At 46.1% G+C, this 17,282-nt stretch overlaps 1 protein-coding gene across 1 annotated transcript; it reads left to right on the plus strand.

Annotated features, from left to right (window-relative positions):
- The first annotated feature begins 557 nt into the window (after positions 1–557).
- On the plus strand, positions 558–14,779 carry nlk1 (nemo-like kinase, type 1). The gene is made up of 12 exons (XM_079564079.1): positions 558–1,561; positions 3,323–3,643; positions 4,591–4,720; positions 6,956–7,011; positions 7,167–7,273; positions 8,963–9,048; positions 10,826–11,035; positions 11,124–11,225; positions 12,694–12,780; positions 12,854–13,052; positions 14,268–14,361; positions 14,441–14,779. Exons 2-12 carry the CDS (start codon positions 3,339–3,341, stop codon positions 14,487–14,489), a joined length of 1,425 nt encoding a protein of 474 aa, XP_079420205.1. The 5' UTR covers positions 558–1,561; positions 3,323–3,338; the 3' UTR covers positions 14,490–14,779.
- The last annotated feature ends 2,503 nt before the right edge of the window (positions 14,780–17,282 follow it).

The following is a 17,282-nucleotide window of genomic DNA, read 5'->3' on the forward strand; positions in this document are numbered from 1 at the left end:
ACAACAGTGTTTCCTTAACTTTTGCGAAAGGAGTGAAACAGCGCTCCCAATTTGACGCTGGTGGCCAAAACGTGTACTGCATCCATATTTGCCATTGAGGATGAAGGATGAGTTATTATTTACCGCACGCAGCGCAAAAGTAGGTCACTCTCTGGTGGGCCAACAGAATTGTTTCGGCGGGCCAAATTTGGCCCGCGGGCCCCACTTTGGGCACTCCTTTAGACTTAATATTGCATGAGGGGTCTGTGGCCTGTGTCTTGTGGGGCTCATTTAGATCTTTCCAAAAATATATAATTTGATTTCACCGCGAAAAAACGTAGGCTATATTTTTGGCAAAAATTACAACATTTTACTCCTCTGCTCTAAGAGCTGGATTTGTCCTGAAAACTCACCAAACTTTGCCCAAAATTCAGGTTTGGTGAAAAATGTATTTAAATGTGTTTCATATTGGGGGAAATAACATGGCGCAACAGCGCCACCTTGCAGCATAATAATGTTCCGTGTTGGATGAAGCGGATGAATCGGATGAAGCGGGGGGGCAGCATTGTTTACAGCCCCGGACATTAACCCTCCCCCACCCGCTGCTGCAGCTCCTCCCCCGCCGTTAGCCTGTTAGCCCCGGCAGCTCTACCGACACGGGGCCGGGAAAAAAAGACTCCTCTAACGGGACTGCACGGACACCCATCACCGGGAGACCGAGGGGGACTGTCCCACCCGTAGCCTTGAAGAATATCCCAAAAAAAGACCCTGAAACGGAGGATTTTAACGCCTTAGAAGCGGCTAACGAGAGGAGGCTAGCCGCGGAGCTAACGGGCTAATCATCCAGAGACGCGCTGCAAACGGAGGGATTATTGGACATTATTTGGGGGTTTATCTTTGCCACAAAGCGCGCCCGTTTAGCCACGCTTGCTTCGGGCTGTGGTGAAGCCATAACTGCTGTAAAGAGCGGGTTCTGTGGGATATGTAGGTCACTGCAGAAGCTGGAGCCGTATGTGGGTCAGAGCCATCACTGGGTTAACTCCGCCGATTAGCACCAACAGCTGGTTAGCATCGGAGCTAACGCTCCCCGCCTGCAGTTTCCCACAGATTTATCAAATAACAGTCACTTATTTTGAAGAGAAAGCGTTTATGCAGCTGTAGTGAGCGGACACAGCGTCGAGTCTTGAGTGATTTTTATTTTTAAGCGGATAAATGGCCAGTTTTGTGCTAAGCTGATGAACAGCTGCTGCTACAAACAAAGATATCTGGTCGGTAAAAGTGGACATTTTAAAGGCCACTGGTTTTAAATGTGGTTTTATGAAGGTGTTTTAAGCTTTTAGCGCGTTTCCCGGAGGTTTTGGTTGATTTCCCGAGTGTGAATCCACTGTGGACACTGGTCAGGAGGTTTCAGAGCAGATGCGTGGTCAGTGATGGACACAGCGGTGATTCCTGTCTCAGTGTCCGGGCTGCAGTAGCTCCTCTGCGGCTGTGGGAGTGAGCTGGACCCCCCTCTGGCCTGGTTCTCCTCCTGGATGAGTTTCACTGGAGTCTGACAGAGAAGGGACCGGGACTTCAGCAGCAGGTAAGAGCCCACAGACACTTCCATGAGACACCACTGTCCCCTTCCTACACATCCCAGGCTCCTCTGTAGTTTCCTCCAGGCCTCCTGTGTCCTGTGGGGTAAACAAGTGGAAAAAATAATGACAAACTTTGGGGGGAAATAGAAAATTTGAGTAAAAAGAAGTTTTCAAAAAAAGTAAATATTGGGGTAAATTTTGGACGCACGCGGACCAGGTCTTCGAGGTACCCGACCCCTACGGATCCCTCTGCGGGTGGTGGGTCCACAGGAGGGCGGGCCCACGTCGTCCTCGCACAGATGACCTCCTCTCTCCTCAGAGTCGTGTTTCACAGATGACCTCCTCAATGATGGAAATGTGACGAAAAATGTATGAAAAAGTGGCAAAAATGTCACAAGAAATTGACAAAAAAACGACCAAAAAAATGACAAAAAATGTGACAAAAAACGACAAAAATGTGACAAAAAAATGACAAAAATTTGACAAAAATTTGACAAAAAATTAACAAAAATGTGACCAAAAAAACGACAAAAAAGGACAAAAATGGGACAAAAAAACAACAAAAATGGGACAAAAAAATTACAAAAATGTGACAAAAAATGGACGAAAAAAATGGACGAAAAAATTGCTAAAAATGTGACAAAAAACGACAAAAAAATGGGACAAAAATGGGACAAAAAAATTGCTAAAAATGTGACAAAAAAATGACAAAAATTTGACAAAAAATTGACGAAAATGTGACAAAAATATTACAAAAATGTGACGAAAAAATGACAAATGTGTTTCACAGATGACCTCCTCTCTCCTCAGTCGTGTTTCATGTTTCACAGACGACCTCCTCAATGATGGAAATGTGACAAAAAAGTGACGGAAAATGTATGAAAAAGTGGCAAAAAAGTCACAAGAAATTGATGAAAAAATGACAAAAATGTGACAAAAAAAAAAACCTGACAAATGTGACAAAAAATGACAAAAATGTGTTTCACAGACGACCTCCTCTCTCCTCAGTCATGTTTCACAGACGACCTCCTCTCTCCTCAGTCATGTTTCACAGACGACCTCCTCTCTCCTCAGTCATGTTTCACAGACGACCTCCTCTCTCCTAAGTCATGTTTCACAGACGACCTCCTCTCTCCTAAGTCATGTTTCACAGACGACCTCCTCTCTCCTCAGACTCGTGTTTCACAGACGACCTCCTCTCTCCTCAGTCATGTTTCACAGACGACCTCCTCTCTCCTCAGTCATGTTTCACAGACGACCTCCTCTCTCCTCAGTCATGTTTCACAGACGACCTCCTCTCTCCTCAGACTCGTGTTTCACAGACGACCTCCTCTCTCCTCAGTCATGTTTCACAGACGACCTCCTCTCTCCTCAGTCATGTTTCACAGACGACCTCCTCTCTCCTCAGTCATGTTTCACAGACGACCTCCTCTCTCCTCAGACTCGTGTTTCACAGACGACCTCCTCTCTCCTCAGTCATGTTTCACAGACGACCTCCTCTCTCCTAAGTCATGTTTCACAGACGACCTCCTCTCTCCTCAGTCATGTTTCACAGACGACCTCCTCTCTCCTCAGACTCGTGTTTCACAGACGACCTCCTCTCTCCTCAGTCATGTTTCACAGACAACCTCCTCTCTCCTAAGTCATGTTTCACAGACGACCTCCTCTCTCCTCAGTCATGTTTCACAGACGACCTCCTCTCTCCTAAGTCATGTTTCACAGACGACCTCCTCTCTCCTCAGTCATGTTTCCTCCTCTCTCCTCAGAGTCGTGTTTCGGAGCATGGCCTTCCACAGCGGCGCTCCCCGTCAGCCCGTGGACGTGTTTCCTGGCTCAGACCTCGGTCCGAAGTTCTTCTGCGTGAATTCGTCGTGCGCCGCCCCCGCCTCGGCGCTGAGCTCCAGCCTCGCGGGCTCCACGGCGCCGGCGCCCGTGCCCAGACACCCCACGGCTCTGGGGGGCAGCGCGGGCGGAGGGGGCGGGGCCGCCGTGCCACAGCCCTACACCAACGCGGCCAGCGAGGTGCCCAGCCCCGCGGAGATGGAGCCCGACCGCCCCATCGGCTACGGCGCCTTCGGAGTCGTGTGGTGAGAGACTGAACTGCAGTCACGGGAAATACCTTGAATACCAAAGTAGAAATATGCAGTACTACAACATGTAACAGTACCAGCGTATAAACGAAAGACGACTGATCGACCGTGACATTTTTATGACTCGTAATCATCGCTCATGAAGAAAACAGTAAAAACACGACTCCAGAGACGCGTGTGAGTCACTGTTTAACCCCTTAACGCCCACCTGAACCGAGAGCATTTCCTCCAGTTTGGCTTTACCCCAATCCAAAAGCTTCTGGAAAAAAGGTGAGAAAATAGCAACAAAACTGAGACGAAAACAATGATGGAAATGTGACAAAAAAGCGAGAAAACATAGACAAAAAGTGACGAAAAATTGATGAAGAAGTGGCAAAAATGTCACAAGAAATTGATGAAAAAATTACAAACATGTGACAAAAAAATTACAAAAATGTGACAAAAAATGGACGAAAAATGGACGAAAAAATAAAAAAAAATATGACAAAAAATGAAAAAAATGTGACAAAAAAATGAGTTGAATACGCAACAAAAAAATGATGGAAAATAAATCTGATGACGTGAGGAAAAAGATCCTTGGTTCAGGCGGGAGTTAAGAGGTTAAGATGTTAGCATGCTACCAGTTAGCATTTAGCTTCATCAGCTCCGACCTCTCCAGGAGAAAGCCCCTGAACCACAAACATCTGGCCTGGGATGCAACATGTGTCAGAGGTCAGAGATGTCACTGTAGTATTTCCTCAGTGTTCATAGATGTGAGACACACGTGTTTATCGTGTTGAAGCTAAATGCTCAGACTGAGACTCTGTTGCCATGACAAACTGTTATATGACATAAACGTGCGTCTCCGGGGGGGTAGAGATGTTGTGACGTGTTGTCGTCCTGCATAATGCTGCTCCGTTATTCAAAATGGCCGCTGATCATTGGCGTGTGTGTTTGTGGCTCAGGTCGGTGACGGACCCTCGAGACGGGAGGAAAGTGGCTCTGAAGAAAATGCCCAACGTCTTCCAGAACCTGGTGTCGTGTAAACGCGTGTTCAGAGAGCTGCGCATGCTGTGCTTCTTCAAACACGACAACGTGAGTACAAATACTACTACATACTACTACATACTAGTATACGTACTACTACACATGCTGTGCTTCTTCAAACACGACAACGTGAGTACAAATACTGCAAATACTACTACATACTACTACATACTAGTATACGTACTACTACACATGCTGTGCTTCTTCAAACACGACAACGTGAGTACAAATACTACTACATACTACTACATACTAGTATACGTACTACTACACATGCTGTGCTTCTTCAAACACGACAACGTGAGTACAAATACTGCAAATACTACTACATACTACTACATACTAGTATACGTACTACTACACATGCTGTGCTTCTTCAAACACGACAACGTGAGTACAAATACTGCAAATACTACTACATACTACTACATACTAGTATACGTACTACTACACATGCTGTGCTTCTTCAAACACGACAACGTGAGTACAAATACTACTACATACTACTACATACTAGTATACGTACTACTACACATGCTGTGCTTCTTCAAACACGACAACGTGAGTACAAATACTGCAAATACTACTACATACTACTACATACTAGTATACGTACTACTACACATGCTGTGCTTCTTCAAACACGACAACGTGAGTACAAATACTGCAAATACTACTACATACTAGTATACATGCTGTGCTTCTTCAAACACGACAACGTGAGTACAAATACTACTACAAATACTACTACATACTACTACACATGCTGTGCTTCTTCAAACACGACAACGTGAGTACAAATACTACTACATACTACTACATACTACTACACATGCTGTGCTTCTTCAAACACGACAACGTGAGTACAAATACTGCAAATACTACTACATACTACTACACATGCTGTGCTTCTTCAAACACGACAACGTGAGTACAAATACTGCAAATACTACTACACATACTACTGCGCATGCTGTGCTTCTTCAAACACGACAACGTGAGTACAAATACTGCAAATACTACTACATACTACTACACATGCTGTGCTTCTTCAAACACGACAACGTGAGTACAAATACTGCAAATACTACTACATACTACTACACATGCTGTGCTTCTTCAAACACGACAACGTGAGTACAAATACTGCAAATACTACTACATACTACTACATACTAGTATACGTACTACTACACATGCTGTGCTTCTTCAAACACGACAACGTGAGTACAAATACTGCAAATACTACTACATACTACTACACATGCTGTGCTTCTTCAAACACGACAACGTGAGTACAAATACTGCAAATACTACTACATACTACTACATACTAGTATACGTACTACTACACATGCTGTGCTTCTTCAAACACGACAACGTGAGTACAAATACTGCAAATACTACTACATACTACTACATACTAGTATACGTACTACTACACATGCTGTGCTTCTTCAAACACGACAACGTGAGTACAAATACTGCAAATACTACTACATACTACTACACATGCTGTGCTTCTTCAAACACGACAACGTGAGTACAAATACTACTACAAATACTACTACATACTACTACACATGCTGTGCTTCTTCAAACACGACAACGTGAGTACAAATACTGCAAATACTACTACATACTACTACACATGCTGTGCTTCTTCAAACACGACAACGTGAGTACAAATACTGCAAATACTACTACATACTACTACACATGCTGTGCTTCTTCAAACACGACAACGTGAGTACAAATACTACTACATACTACTACATACTAGTATACGTACTACTACACATGCTGTGCTTCTTCAAACACGACAACGTGAGTACAAATACTGCAAATACTACTACATACTACTACACATGCTGTGCTTCTTCAAACACGACAACGTGAGTACAAATACTGCAAATACTACTACATACTACTACACATGCTGTGCTTCTTCAAACACGACAACGTGAGTACAAATACTGCAAATACTACTACATACTACTACATACTAGTATACATACTACTACACATGCTGTGCTTCTTCAAACACGACAACGTGAGTACAAATACTGCAAATACTACTACACATACTACTGCGCATGCTGTGCTTCTTCAAACACGACAACGTGAGTACAAATACTGCAAATACTACTACATACTACTACACATGCTGTGCTTCTTCAAACACGACAACGTGAGTACAAATACTACAAATACTACTACATACTACTACAAATACTACTACACATACTAATCAGGGATGTAATCTAAACTGATGTTTTCCAGGTGTTGTCTGCGTTGGACATCCTGCAGCCGCCGCAGATCGACTGCTTTGAGGAAATGTATCCTTCACTCAGAGCCTGTGTGGTGGAATGAAAATAGCCTAAAGTTTAGTCCTTTCTCTGCACACGCCCCGTGGATGCTCCTCCCGTCTCCACAGGAAATGACCATATTTGGATTGCTGATCTTCCCAGTGTTTCCTTTAACCCTGGAGCAGTTACGTCATCACTGAGCTGATGCAGAGCGACCTCCACAAGGTCATCGTCTCCCCTCAGCCCCTGACCACGGACCACATCAAGGTCTTCCTCTACCAGATCCTCAGAGGTACAGGCTCTCACAGGGGGAGGAGGGGGAGGGGGAGGGAGGAGGAGGAGGAGGACCACATCAAGGTCTTCCTCTACCAGATCCTCAGAGGTACAGGCTCTCACAGGGGGAGGAGGGGGAGGACCACATCAAGGTCTTCCTCTACCAGATCCTCAGAGGTACAGGCTCTCACAGGGGGAGGAGGGGGAGGGGGAGGACCACATCAAGGTCTTCCTCTACCAGATCCTCAGAGGTACAGGCTCTCACAGGGGGAGGAGGGGGAGGACCACATCAAGGTCTTCCTCTACCAGATCCTCAGAGGTACAGGCTCTCACAGGGGGAGGAGGGGGAGGGGGAGGACCACATCAAGGTCTTCCTCTACCAGATCCTCAGAGGTACAGGCTCTCACAGGGGGAGGAGGGGGAGGACCACATCAAGGTCTTCCTCTACCAGATCCTCAGAGGTACAGGCTCTCACAGGGGGAGGAGGGGGAGGGGGAGGACCACATCAAGGTCTTCCTCTACCAGATCCTCAGAGGTACAGGCTCTCACAGGGGGAGGAGGGGGAGGACCACATCAAGGTCTTCCTCTACCAGATCCTCAGAGGTACAGGCTCTCACAGGGGGAGGAGGAGGAGGGGGAGGGGGAGGACCACATCAAGGTCTTCCTCTACCAGATCCTCAGAGGTACAGGCTCTCACAGGGGGAGGAGGGGGAGGGGGAGGACCACATCAAGGTCTTCCTCTACCAGATCCTCAGAGGTACAGGCTCTCACAGGGGGAGGAGGGGGAGGGGGAGGGGGAGGACCACATCAAGGTCTTCCTCTACCAGATCCTCAGAGGTACAGGCTCTCACAGGAGGAGGAGGGAGGAGGACCACATCAAGGTCTTCCTCTACCAGATCCTCAGAGGTACAGGCTCTCACAGGGGGAGGAGGGGGAGGGGGGGGGGGGGGGGGAGGGAAGAGGAGGGGGACCACATCAAGGTCTTCCTCTACCAGATCCTCAGAGGTACAGGCTCGAGGAGGAGGAGGAGGGGGAGGAGGAGGAGAGAGGAGGAGAGAGGAGGAGGAGGACCACATCTACCAGATCCTCAGAGGTACAGGCTCTCACAGGAGGAGGAGGGGGAGGAGGAGGAGGGGGAGGAGGAGGAGGACCACATCAAGGTCTTCCTCTACCAGATCCTCAGAGGTACAGGCTCTCACAGGAGGAGGAGGGAGGAGGACCACATCAAGGTCTTCCTCTACCAGATCCTCAGAGGTACAGGCTCGAGGAGGAGGAGGAGGGGGAGGAGGAGGAGAGAGGAGGAGAGAGGAGGAGGAGGACCACATCTACCAGATCCTCAGAGGTACAGGCTCTCACAGGAGGAGGAGGGGGAGGAGGAGGAGGGGGAGGAGGAGGAGGAGGAGGACCACATCAAGGTCTTCCTCTACCAGATCCTCAGAGGTACAGGCTCTCACAGGAGGAGGGGGAGGGGGAGGAGGAGGAGGACCACATCAAGGTCTTCCTCTACCAGATCCTCAGAGGTACAGGCTCTCACAGGAGGAGGGGGAGGGGGAGGAGGAGGAGGACCACATCAAGGTCTTCCTCTACCAGATCCTCAGAGGTACAGGCTCTCACAGGAGGAGGAGGGGGGGGAGGGGGAGGAGGAGGAGGGAGGAGAGAGGAGAGAGGGGGAGGAGTTTGTGTTTGTAACTGTCCTCTCTCTCTGTAGGCCTCAAGTACCTCCACTCTGCGGGAATCCTTCACAGAGACATCAAACCAGGAAACCTGCTGGTCAACAGCAACTGTCTGCTCAAGGTGAGGCCCGCGTGAGGTTCAGGTGAGGTCCAGGTGAGGTCTCCCGCCTCATTTAGATACAACATGATGGATGAAAAGTCTTTATTGAGAAGGGAATTGAGCAGACATTTTGTTCTAAACACATTCCGGAAACATTAAACACACCAGAGATCAGTGTTCATTTAGTTTTAGTCTAGTTTCAGTCGACTAAAATTGCAAGTAACTTTAGTCAACAAAATTAAAGACACATTTTGTCGACTTTGCTCTCTCAAAATGGCTGTAGTGAATGTCTTGAAATAGGCCTCTGTCTCTTTAAGAACCTCTGAGCCTTTAGACACGCCCCCTCCACACGCTGTCTGTGGCATCAGTGGGGAGGGGGTTCTGCTGAGGAGCAGTGGTTGGTTACTCGGCTGGTGACGAAAGCTCGGAGGCGTCTCCAGGAGGTGGGGGCGTTCCTAGGAGGACTCAGGCAAACCTATCCCTAAAATGGCCGCCATCAGAGTTTTTACAGATTACTCAGAAATACGTGAACGTGCCAAGGCAACACTTCAGCCATGTTTTTAATGAGGGAGTGACAGAATAACATGATGGAAAGCTTGAAAAAGTCCATTTTGCAGAATACCCGCCCTTTAATAATAGTTATTATCATGTTTAATCAGGTCCTCTGCTTCATGTTTCTTCCCCCACATGAAGCTCAGAGCTGTTCCTTTGGCAGAGGATTAAAGGATCTGAGGCTCTTTCAGATGATTTTAGTCTCTTTTCATTTTTTTTTAGTTGACGAAAATATCTGTTGTACTGTTATCGCTACGTGTTGATACAGTGTGTATGTGAACGCAGGTCTAAGCCAAACTCGTTTTTCCTTGAGCCAGGAGGAACTGAGCGTCTCGCTCCTTTAATACAGCTTTACAAGTGTGTTTAACTCGTTGAAAACCCGAGTGAAACTGAAATAAACAGAAATAAAATAAGCATCAACTTCAATGCAAAACCATAATAAAATAAATACACCACAAAATGGCTAATGCCAGAAACTAGCAAACTAGAAAGTTAGCATAGCTGTTGCTAACTAGCATTTTTCACGATCTTTTTCTTTGCTAATTAGATCGTTAGCACAGTCCTCTCAGCTCAGACATTTCTAAAGTTCACTAAACACATCAAACTTACAGACATGGCTTTCGAAGGTGTGAATAAAGATGAAGAACTCAGGATCAGGTTAGGGCCTGGACAGACAGGAGGTTTTTTAGCACCACATTCTACTCGTCTGGCTATCGCTTCTGCTACCCATAATGCATTGCATCCACTGACTGAGCCTTCAAAATAAAGTTCAGCTAAACCAATGCTGACTGTGAATGTAGAAATGATCTTTTTAACCAAATTACTATTTTTAACATGAATTACAACAGATGAATTACAACATATGTATTCCTAAATTATTAAGAAGCATTTTTAACCATTTTTTAAAGAAGCACTTTTACATAGGGCAGAACATCTGTGCACTTAAAGTGATGGTCTGTAAGTTTGCAAAGTGAGGGGAGATAGGGTGACATGTGAAAGTAAACTCCTCCCCCTTGGACCAGAAAGCCCTTCTCAGTTTGCCGTCATGCGGGACGTGAGTAACGGTCAGTCGTGACGAGTGGGGGGCAGATGCAGAGAAACCGGCCTCACACTGGACTCGTGCACTGTGGGCGGCAGAACGACTGAAGTATTTTTAAGCCTGAGTTTAGACCCACAGGAGAAGCGTGAGTGATTTTACCGTCCTCACAGTGAGCTCCTCTAAGCGTGTCCCGTGTTTCCCGCTCAGATCTGCGACTTCGGGCTGGCGCGGGTGGAGGAGCCCGACCCCACGCGTCACATGACCCAGGAGGTGGTGACGCAGTACTACCGCGCCCCGGAGGTGCTGATGGGCTGCAGGCACTACGGCTCCGCCATCGACGTGTGGTCTGTGGGCTGCATCTTCGCCGAGCTGCTGGGCCGCAGGATCCTCTTCCAGGCGCAGAGCCCCATCCAGCAGGTATCCAACATCTGGAACATCTGTAGCATCTGGAACATCTGTAGCATCTCCTCCTCTCCCTCTCCTGACCCTGTATGTGCTGTTCCAGTTGGACCTCATCACTGATCTGCTGGGGACGCCTCCTCTCTCCGCTCTGTCCGCCGCCTGTGAAGGGGCGCGGGCCCACATCCTCCGGGGGGCGCACAAACCGGTGAGTGACGGCCCCACAGGGTCTGAGCCCTCCCCTCTGTGGACCGGACCGTTCACATTCAGACATAAACATCTACTCAAAGCACTTAAAGAGGGGGTATTCTGCTTTTTTCAGTCCCATAGCACCAGTCTATATCTCACTCAATGATGACAAACCTTCTGTTGGTCTGTAAATGCAGTAAATTAGAATAACTGCCTTGTATAAAATGTCTCTCTCAAAATGGCTGCCGTGAATGTCTTGAAATAGGCCTCTGTCTCTTTAAGAACCTCTGAGCCTTTAGACACGCCCCCTCCACACGCTGTCTGTGGCATCAGTGGGGAGGGGGTTCTGCTGAGGAGCAGTGGTTGGTTACTCGGCTGGTGACCAAAGCTCGGAGGCGTCTCCAGGAGGTGGGGGCGTTCCTAGGAGGACTCAGGCAAACCTATCCCTAAAATGGCCGCCATCAGAGTTTTTACAGATTACTCAGAAATACGTGAATGTGCCAAGGCAACACTTCAGCCATGTTTTTAATGAGGGAGTGACAGAATAACATGATGGAAAGCTTGAAAAAGTCCATTTTGCAGAATACCCCCTCTTTAAGAACACACCAAATACTGATTCACTTTATCACTTTAATTGTGTCTCAAAAACACAAAGCTTTTCCCGTATCAGTTGGTCTTAGACTCTGTCCATTCTCTTTATCAGGTCGACTCATGGGTTTTTCTAAAGCCGATGCTGATGTTTAACCTCTTAACTCCCGCCTGAACCCAGAGGATCTTTTTCCTCACGTCATCACATTTTTTTCCATCATTTTTTTGTTGGGTATTCAACTCATTTTTGTAATTTTTTGTCATTTTTTCGTCAATTTTTTGTCACATTTTTGTCATTTTTTTTGTCACATTTTCAATCATTTTTTGTTTGGGTATTCAACTCATTTTTGTCCTTTTTTTTTGGTCAAATTTTTGTCACATTTTTGTCATTTGTCAATTTTTGTCACATTTTTGTCAATTTTTCGTCACTTTTTTGTCAATTTTTTATCCCATTTTTGTCATTTTTTGGTCACATTTTTTTGTTTGGGTATTCAACTCATTTTTGTCAATTTTTTGTCAATTTTTTGTCACATTTTTGTCAATTTTTGGTCAATTTTTTGTCAATTTCTTGTGACATTTTTGCCACTTTTTCATCCATTTTTAGTCACATTTCCATCATTGTTTTCGTCTCAGTTTTGTTCCTATTTTCTCACCTTTTTTCCAGAAGCTTTTGGATTGGGGTAAAGCCAAACTGGAGAAAATGTGCTCGGTTCAGGTGGGAGTTAAGGGGTTAAAAGTAAATGTGTCAGTGTTGGACTGTGACAGCAGGGGGCGCTGTGTGATAGAGCTGAGTTATTCAGTTGGTTCTTCAGGAGCTCAGGCCGTAGGCGGACCCTCTGGAGTGCCCTGTGTGGCTCGGGGCCCCCGCGTTCCTCACTGTGTGTTCTTGTGTTCCGCAGCCGTCTCTGTCCGTGCTCTACATGCTGTCGGACGGAGCCACTCACGAGGCCGTGCACCTGCTGTGCCGGATGCTGGTGTTCGACCCGGTCAGTGTCTCCTCATGAGGTCATACAGGCAGGATGTTCTGTGAGGTTCTAACGCCTCCTCTCCTCCCCCCAGTCGAAGCGTATCTCCGGCTCGGACGCCCTCTCCCACCCGTACCTGGACGAGGGCCGCCTGCGGTACCACACCTGCATGTGCCAGTGCTGCTACTCTGTGCCCAGCGGGCGCGTCTACACCCGAGACTTCGAACCTGTGGCGGAGCGACCCTTCAGCCACAGCTACGAGAACAGCCTGCTGTCCGTGTGGCAGGGCAAAGGTGGGAACAGTCTGTGGTCCAGGAGAGAACAGTCTGTGGTACAGGAGAGAACAGTCTGCAGATGAACGGGGTGCCTCAGGGGTCTCGTCTTGGCCCCACCTTATTCACCCTCTCTTACTCACCTCAAGTTAATGCTTTGAAATATTAATACTTAGTTACTTTTTGATGAAACTTATACCTAGGAATAGGCCAGCGTTTTTACATACTGAGATATGTTCTTACCTAACCTTTGACGTGTTAATATATCCCCGTCTGGTCTTTGTCCGTGCGCTCTGTCACGCAAACGGAGCACATACGCAGCCTCTCCCACATGTCACATAGCTCCAAAAAAGCTCACGATAGAAGCTACCAAGCTCTTCCACGTGTTCCCTATTTAAATAAAGTTACGTGAAGTCTTTTCATGCGAAGTATATTTACACAGAAATGTAACATGTCGATTTTATAAGCAGATAAAAAGGGGAACTATATTTTGAGGCGTATTGATACAGGAGCACAGCGTCCGTGCAGTAACTCCTAAAGACTCCCCCGCTCACTTCCGTCAATAGAAGCTGCGTGACTTGTACAGAGCCTTTTACAACAAGCAGAAAATATATTTTCGTAAAGTGCTCTCGCATTCCTACCTCATGGTGGAGCTCCTGAGTCCTGTGTCGTCGTCCAGGGTGAGTTGTAAATCTGTGAAACATTACTACACTATATACTTTCTGCTTGTTATCACAGCCCGGCACGATGCACGTAAAAGGCATCGTTCACAAGTTATCCACGCTTCTTCAACTGTTCTCTGCTGCTCTACAAGTCACGCAGCTTCTATTGACGGAAGTGAGCGGGGAAGTCTTTAGGAGTTACTGCGCGGACGCTGTGCTCCTGTATCATTACGCCTCACAATATAGTTCCCCTTTTTATCTGCTTATAAAATCGACACGTTACATTTCTGTGTAAATATACTTCGCATGAAAACACTTCACGTAACTTTATTTAAATAGGGAACACGTGGAAGAGCTTGGTAGCTTCTATCGTGAGCTTTTTTGGAGCTATGTGACATGTGGGAGAGGCTGCGTATGTGTGAGCGCACGGACAAAGACCAGACGGGGATATATTAACTCGGCTAAGGTTAGGTAAGAACATATCTCTGTTCCTTTAAACCCTGACCTGCAGCTTCTTCTCGTTTCCTTCATGTGAAAGAACAGTTTTCTGACCTGGTGCTGTTTGTTTTGTCAGAGCTGATCCACCGCTTCATCACGGAGCATCAACAGGGGAAGAGAGTCCCGCTGTGCATCAACCCTCAGAGCGCCGCCTTCAAGACCTTCATCAGGTACCACCACATACTGTACCACAGGGCCCAGGCGGTACCACAGGCCCGTACCACAGCTGACTCTGGTTTCTGTCCTCAGGTCGACGGCCTGGCACTCGTCCAAAGTCTCTCGGAAAGAGGAGAGATGAGGATCCTCCTGCTGGCCCGGCCCGGGTCACTGCGGGGCCACATGTACAGCCCTCGCCCTGACCCCCCCCCCCCCCAGGCCTCGCGCCGGCCCCGGCCTGGCCCGGTTTGGACTCTGTGTTTTAAGTTTAAAGAAACAGGTACAAAGTCGTGGACGTGTCGATGTTTTCTGTAAAAGAGGTTTTTCATTAGGACGTTTTGTTTTTAGGTTAGTTTGAGTTTGAAGTCATTCCAGTTCTGTGCAATACTCCTCCTCTTCATCCTCCTCATCTTCCTCCTCCTCCTCATCCTCGTCCTCGCGTCGACAAACCGATGCCGCGTCCAAACTGAAGCTCTGGAGCCGCGACAGTAACTCAGGAGGAGAAGTACTGTGTGATAAAGCTGCTCCAAAAGTATCATTTCTTTGTCTCTGAGACTGAACTGACGAGGATCCAGAAAACACAGATTATCTTCTACAATATCTACAATTATACAATATATATATGTTTTTTTATATATATATTAAAGCCACTCTGGAGCATTTCAGCCACAGAGACACAGGTTATCTCTGGGGGTTCGGGGCCTCTGTATAAGGCTAAGGTTAAAGGCAAACAAACTTTTACTGTGTCGTTCCAAACATTCCAAACATATTTTGTCCAAATGAGTCTCAGAGAAAAGTTTATCTGCACATTTCACGACTCACTTTTCAGGGTCACTTTGCCCTAAATGTAAAAATGAGACCCCGTGTGACGCTGTGGGAGCAGTCGGTCAGACCGGGGTCCCCCAGGGCTGCCCTTTGTCCCCGGTTCTGTTCATCAACTCTGCTGTTTGTAGATGATGTTGTTCCGTCAGACCTTCAGCTGCCCTGGGGGGGGTTTGCAGCCATGGTTCTCTGCAGGACCCTCTCCGGGGCGGTGGGGAGTCCTCGCCTCAAGTGGAGAGGAGGTCAAGTGTCTCGGGGTCGCTGTGTCGGACTGATGTGGTGAAGGAGGAGCTGATCTACGTTCCTCACCTGAAGATCGCAGATACAGAGTTCCTCCAGCTCGGAGCAGAGCGGCTGCAGGGCCAGAAAAGCATCGTTTAACCACTTAACTCCCACCTGAACCGAGCACATTTTCTCCAGTTTGGCTTTACCCCAATCCAAAAGCTTCTGGAAAAAATGTGAGAAAATGGCAAGAAAACTGAGACGAAAACAATGATGGAAATGTGACAAAAAAGTGACGAAAAATTGATGAAGAAGTGGCCAAAATGTCACAAAAATGTCACAAGAAATTGACAACAAAATTAACAAAACAAAAAAAAAGTGACAAAATGTGACAAAAAAAATTACACTTTTGTCATTTTTTTGGTCAAATTTTCATCAATTTTTTTTTAACTTTTTTGTCATATTTTTGTCATTTTTTCGACATTTTTTTATAATTTTTTTTGTCTTTTTTGTCACATTTTTGGCACATTTTTGGTCAAATTTTCATCAAATTTTTTGCAACTTTTTTGTCAATTTTTTATCACATTTTTGGCATTTTTTTGACAATATTTTATAATTTTAATTGTCTTTTTTTGTCACATTTTTGGCACTTTTTTGGCACTTTTTTGGCATTTTTTTGGTCCAATTTTCATAAAATTTTTGTGACAAAAAAGTGGCAAAAATGTGACAAAAAAGACCAAAAAATGATTTAAAAAAATGTCAAAAAAATTTGCAAAAATGTGATGAAAATTCGACAAAAAAATGAAGAAAAAAAAAAAACGTGACAAAACTTTTTTAAAAATGTGATAAAAATTGGACAAAAAAATGCCAAAAATATGACAAAAAAAGACCCAAAAATTATTTTAAAATGTCGAAAAAATGACAAAAAAGTTACAAAATGAGTTGAATACCCAACAAAAAAAATGATGGAAAAAAATCTGACGTGAGGAAAAAGCTCCTCTGGGTTCAGGCGGGAGTTCAGAGGTTAATGAATCACGAAGGCCTTAAATGTCTTTGTTTCCGGCAGGCGTTAAATCCACATTTCTCTCGATTTAACAAAACAGCTTCACCTTTTACGCCATAAATCCATTGAAAATAGTGCATTTCCGTTGTTCTGCTCAGAAAGACCCCCGTGTAAGTGTGGGTTTCCCAGAGGCTCCTCAGTTTGGACGCGGCTCATGGATGAACTTCAGGATTTCCCGACGTTGCCAAGGTTTTCCCTCCTCAGCCTCTCACTGTGTCATAGTAACCTGAATATTCTGAATAATGTAAAGATACTGCAGTGTCTGATGTAGCGGCGACACACTTCCGGGTTCGTTCCCACGTCTCGCTGAAGATTACACTTGTTTTTTTTTTATTTACGTGTTGGAGGCGGAGTCGTTTAGCGGAAACCTCAGTGTTCGTATAATTTATTGCGTGAGTGCGAGAGAAAAGTGCGAATGTGACGGATTTTTGTGTTTTTGGTTTTTAATGAATTTAAGAAAAGAAACATTACCTCGAGGTTTTTACGGAGGCCTGGGCTGAGCTCCCGCCGCTCGGAAATCACAGGGGAATGAAGAAAAGAGAAGCGTCTGAGGCGTGAGCGCTGCCTCGTGTGGCGGGAGGCGGCAGCGCACGGCGAGAGAAGAACTGAAGCTTAGATGTGAATGTGAGACGAGACGCAGCAGCAGAGCGAGGAGTGAAAATGTAGAGGTTTCAGATTTAAATGTGTGGGTTTTATTTATTAGTTCCAAAGATTTACTCTGGTTTAGATTTTGAATAAATTAGTCTTAAAATCTGTCAAATTTGTCCTGTGAAAAAACCTTCCACTCTGCAGGTGGAACGAGTTTCCTCCTGAACGTCCCCCAGACTC

Source organism: Gobius niger (assembly GCF_951799975.1).
Source record: "Gobius niger genome assembly, chromosome: 10".
In the NCBI taxonomy this organism is placed as follows: domain Eukaryota; kingdom Metazoa; phylum Chordata; class Actinopteri; order Gobiiformes; family Gobiidae; genus Gobius; species Gobius niger.

What these genes read in the sequence shown, in the direction of transcription:
- nlk1 (XM_079564079.1), top strand. Translation starts at nt 3,339, where the DNA reads ATGGCCTTCCACAGCGGCGCTCCCCGTCAGCCCGTGGACGTGTTTCCT. An exon ending in GCTTCTTCAAACACGACAAC is followed by an intron (nt 4,721 to 6,955) that starts GTGAGTACAAAT and finishes GATGTTTTCCAG; the next exon opens with GTGTTGTCTGCGTTGGACAT. An exon ending in TCCGGGGGGCGCACAAACCG is followed by an intron (nt 11,226 to 12,693) that starts GTGAGTGACGGC and finishes TGTGTTCCGCAG; the next exon opens with CCGTCTCTGTCCGTGCTCTA.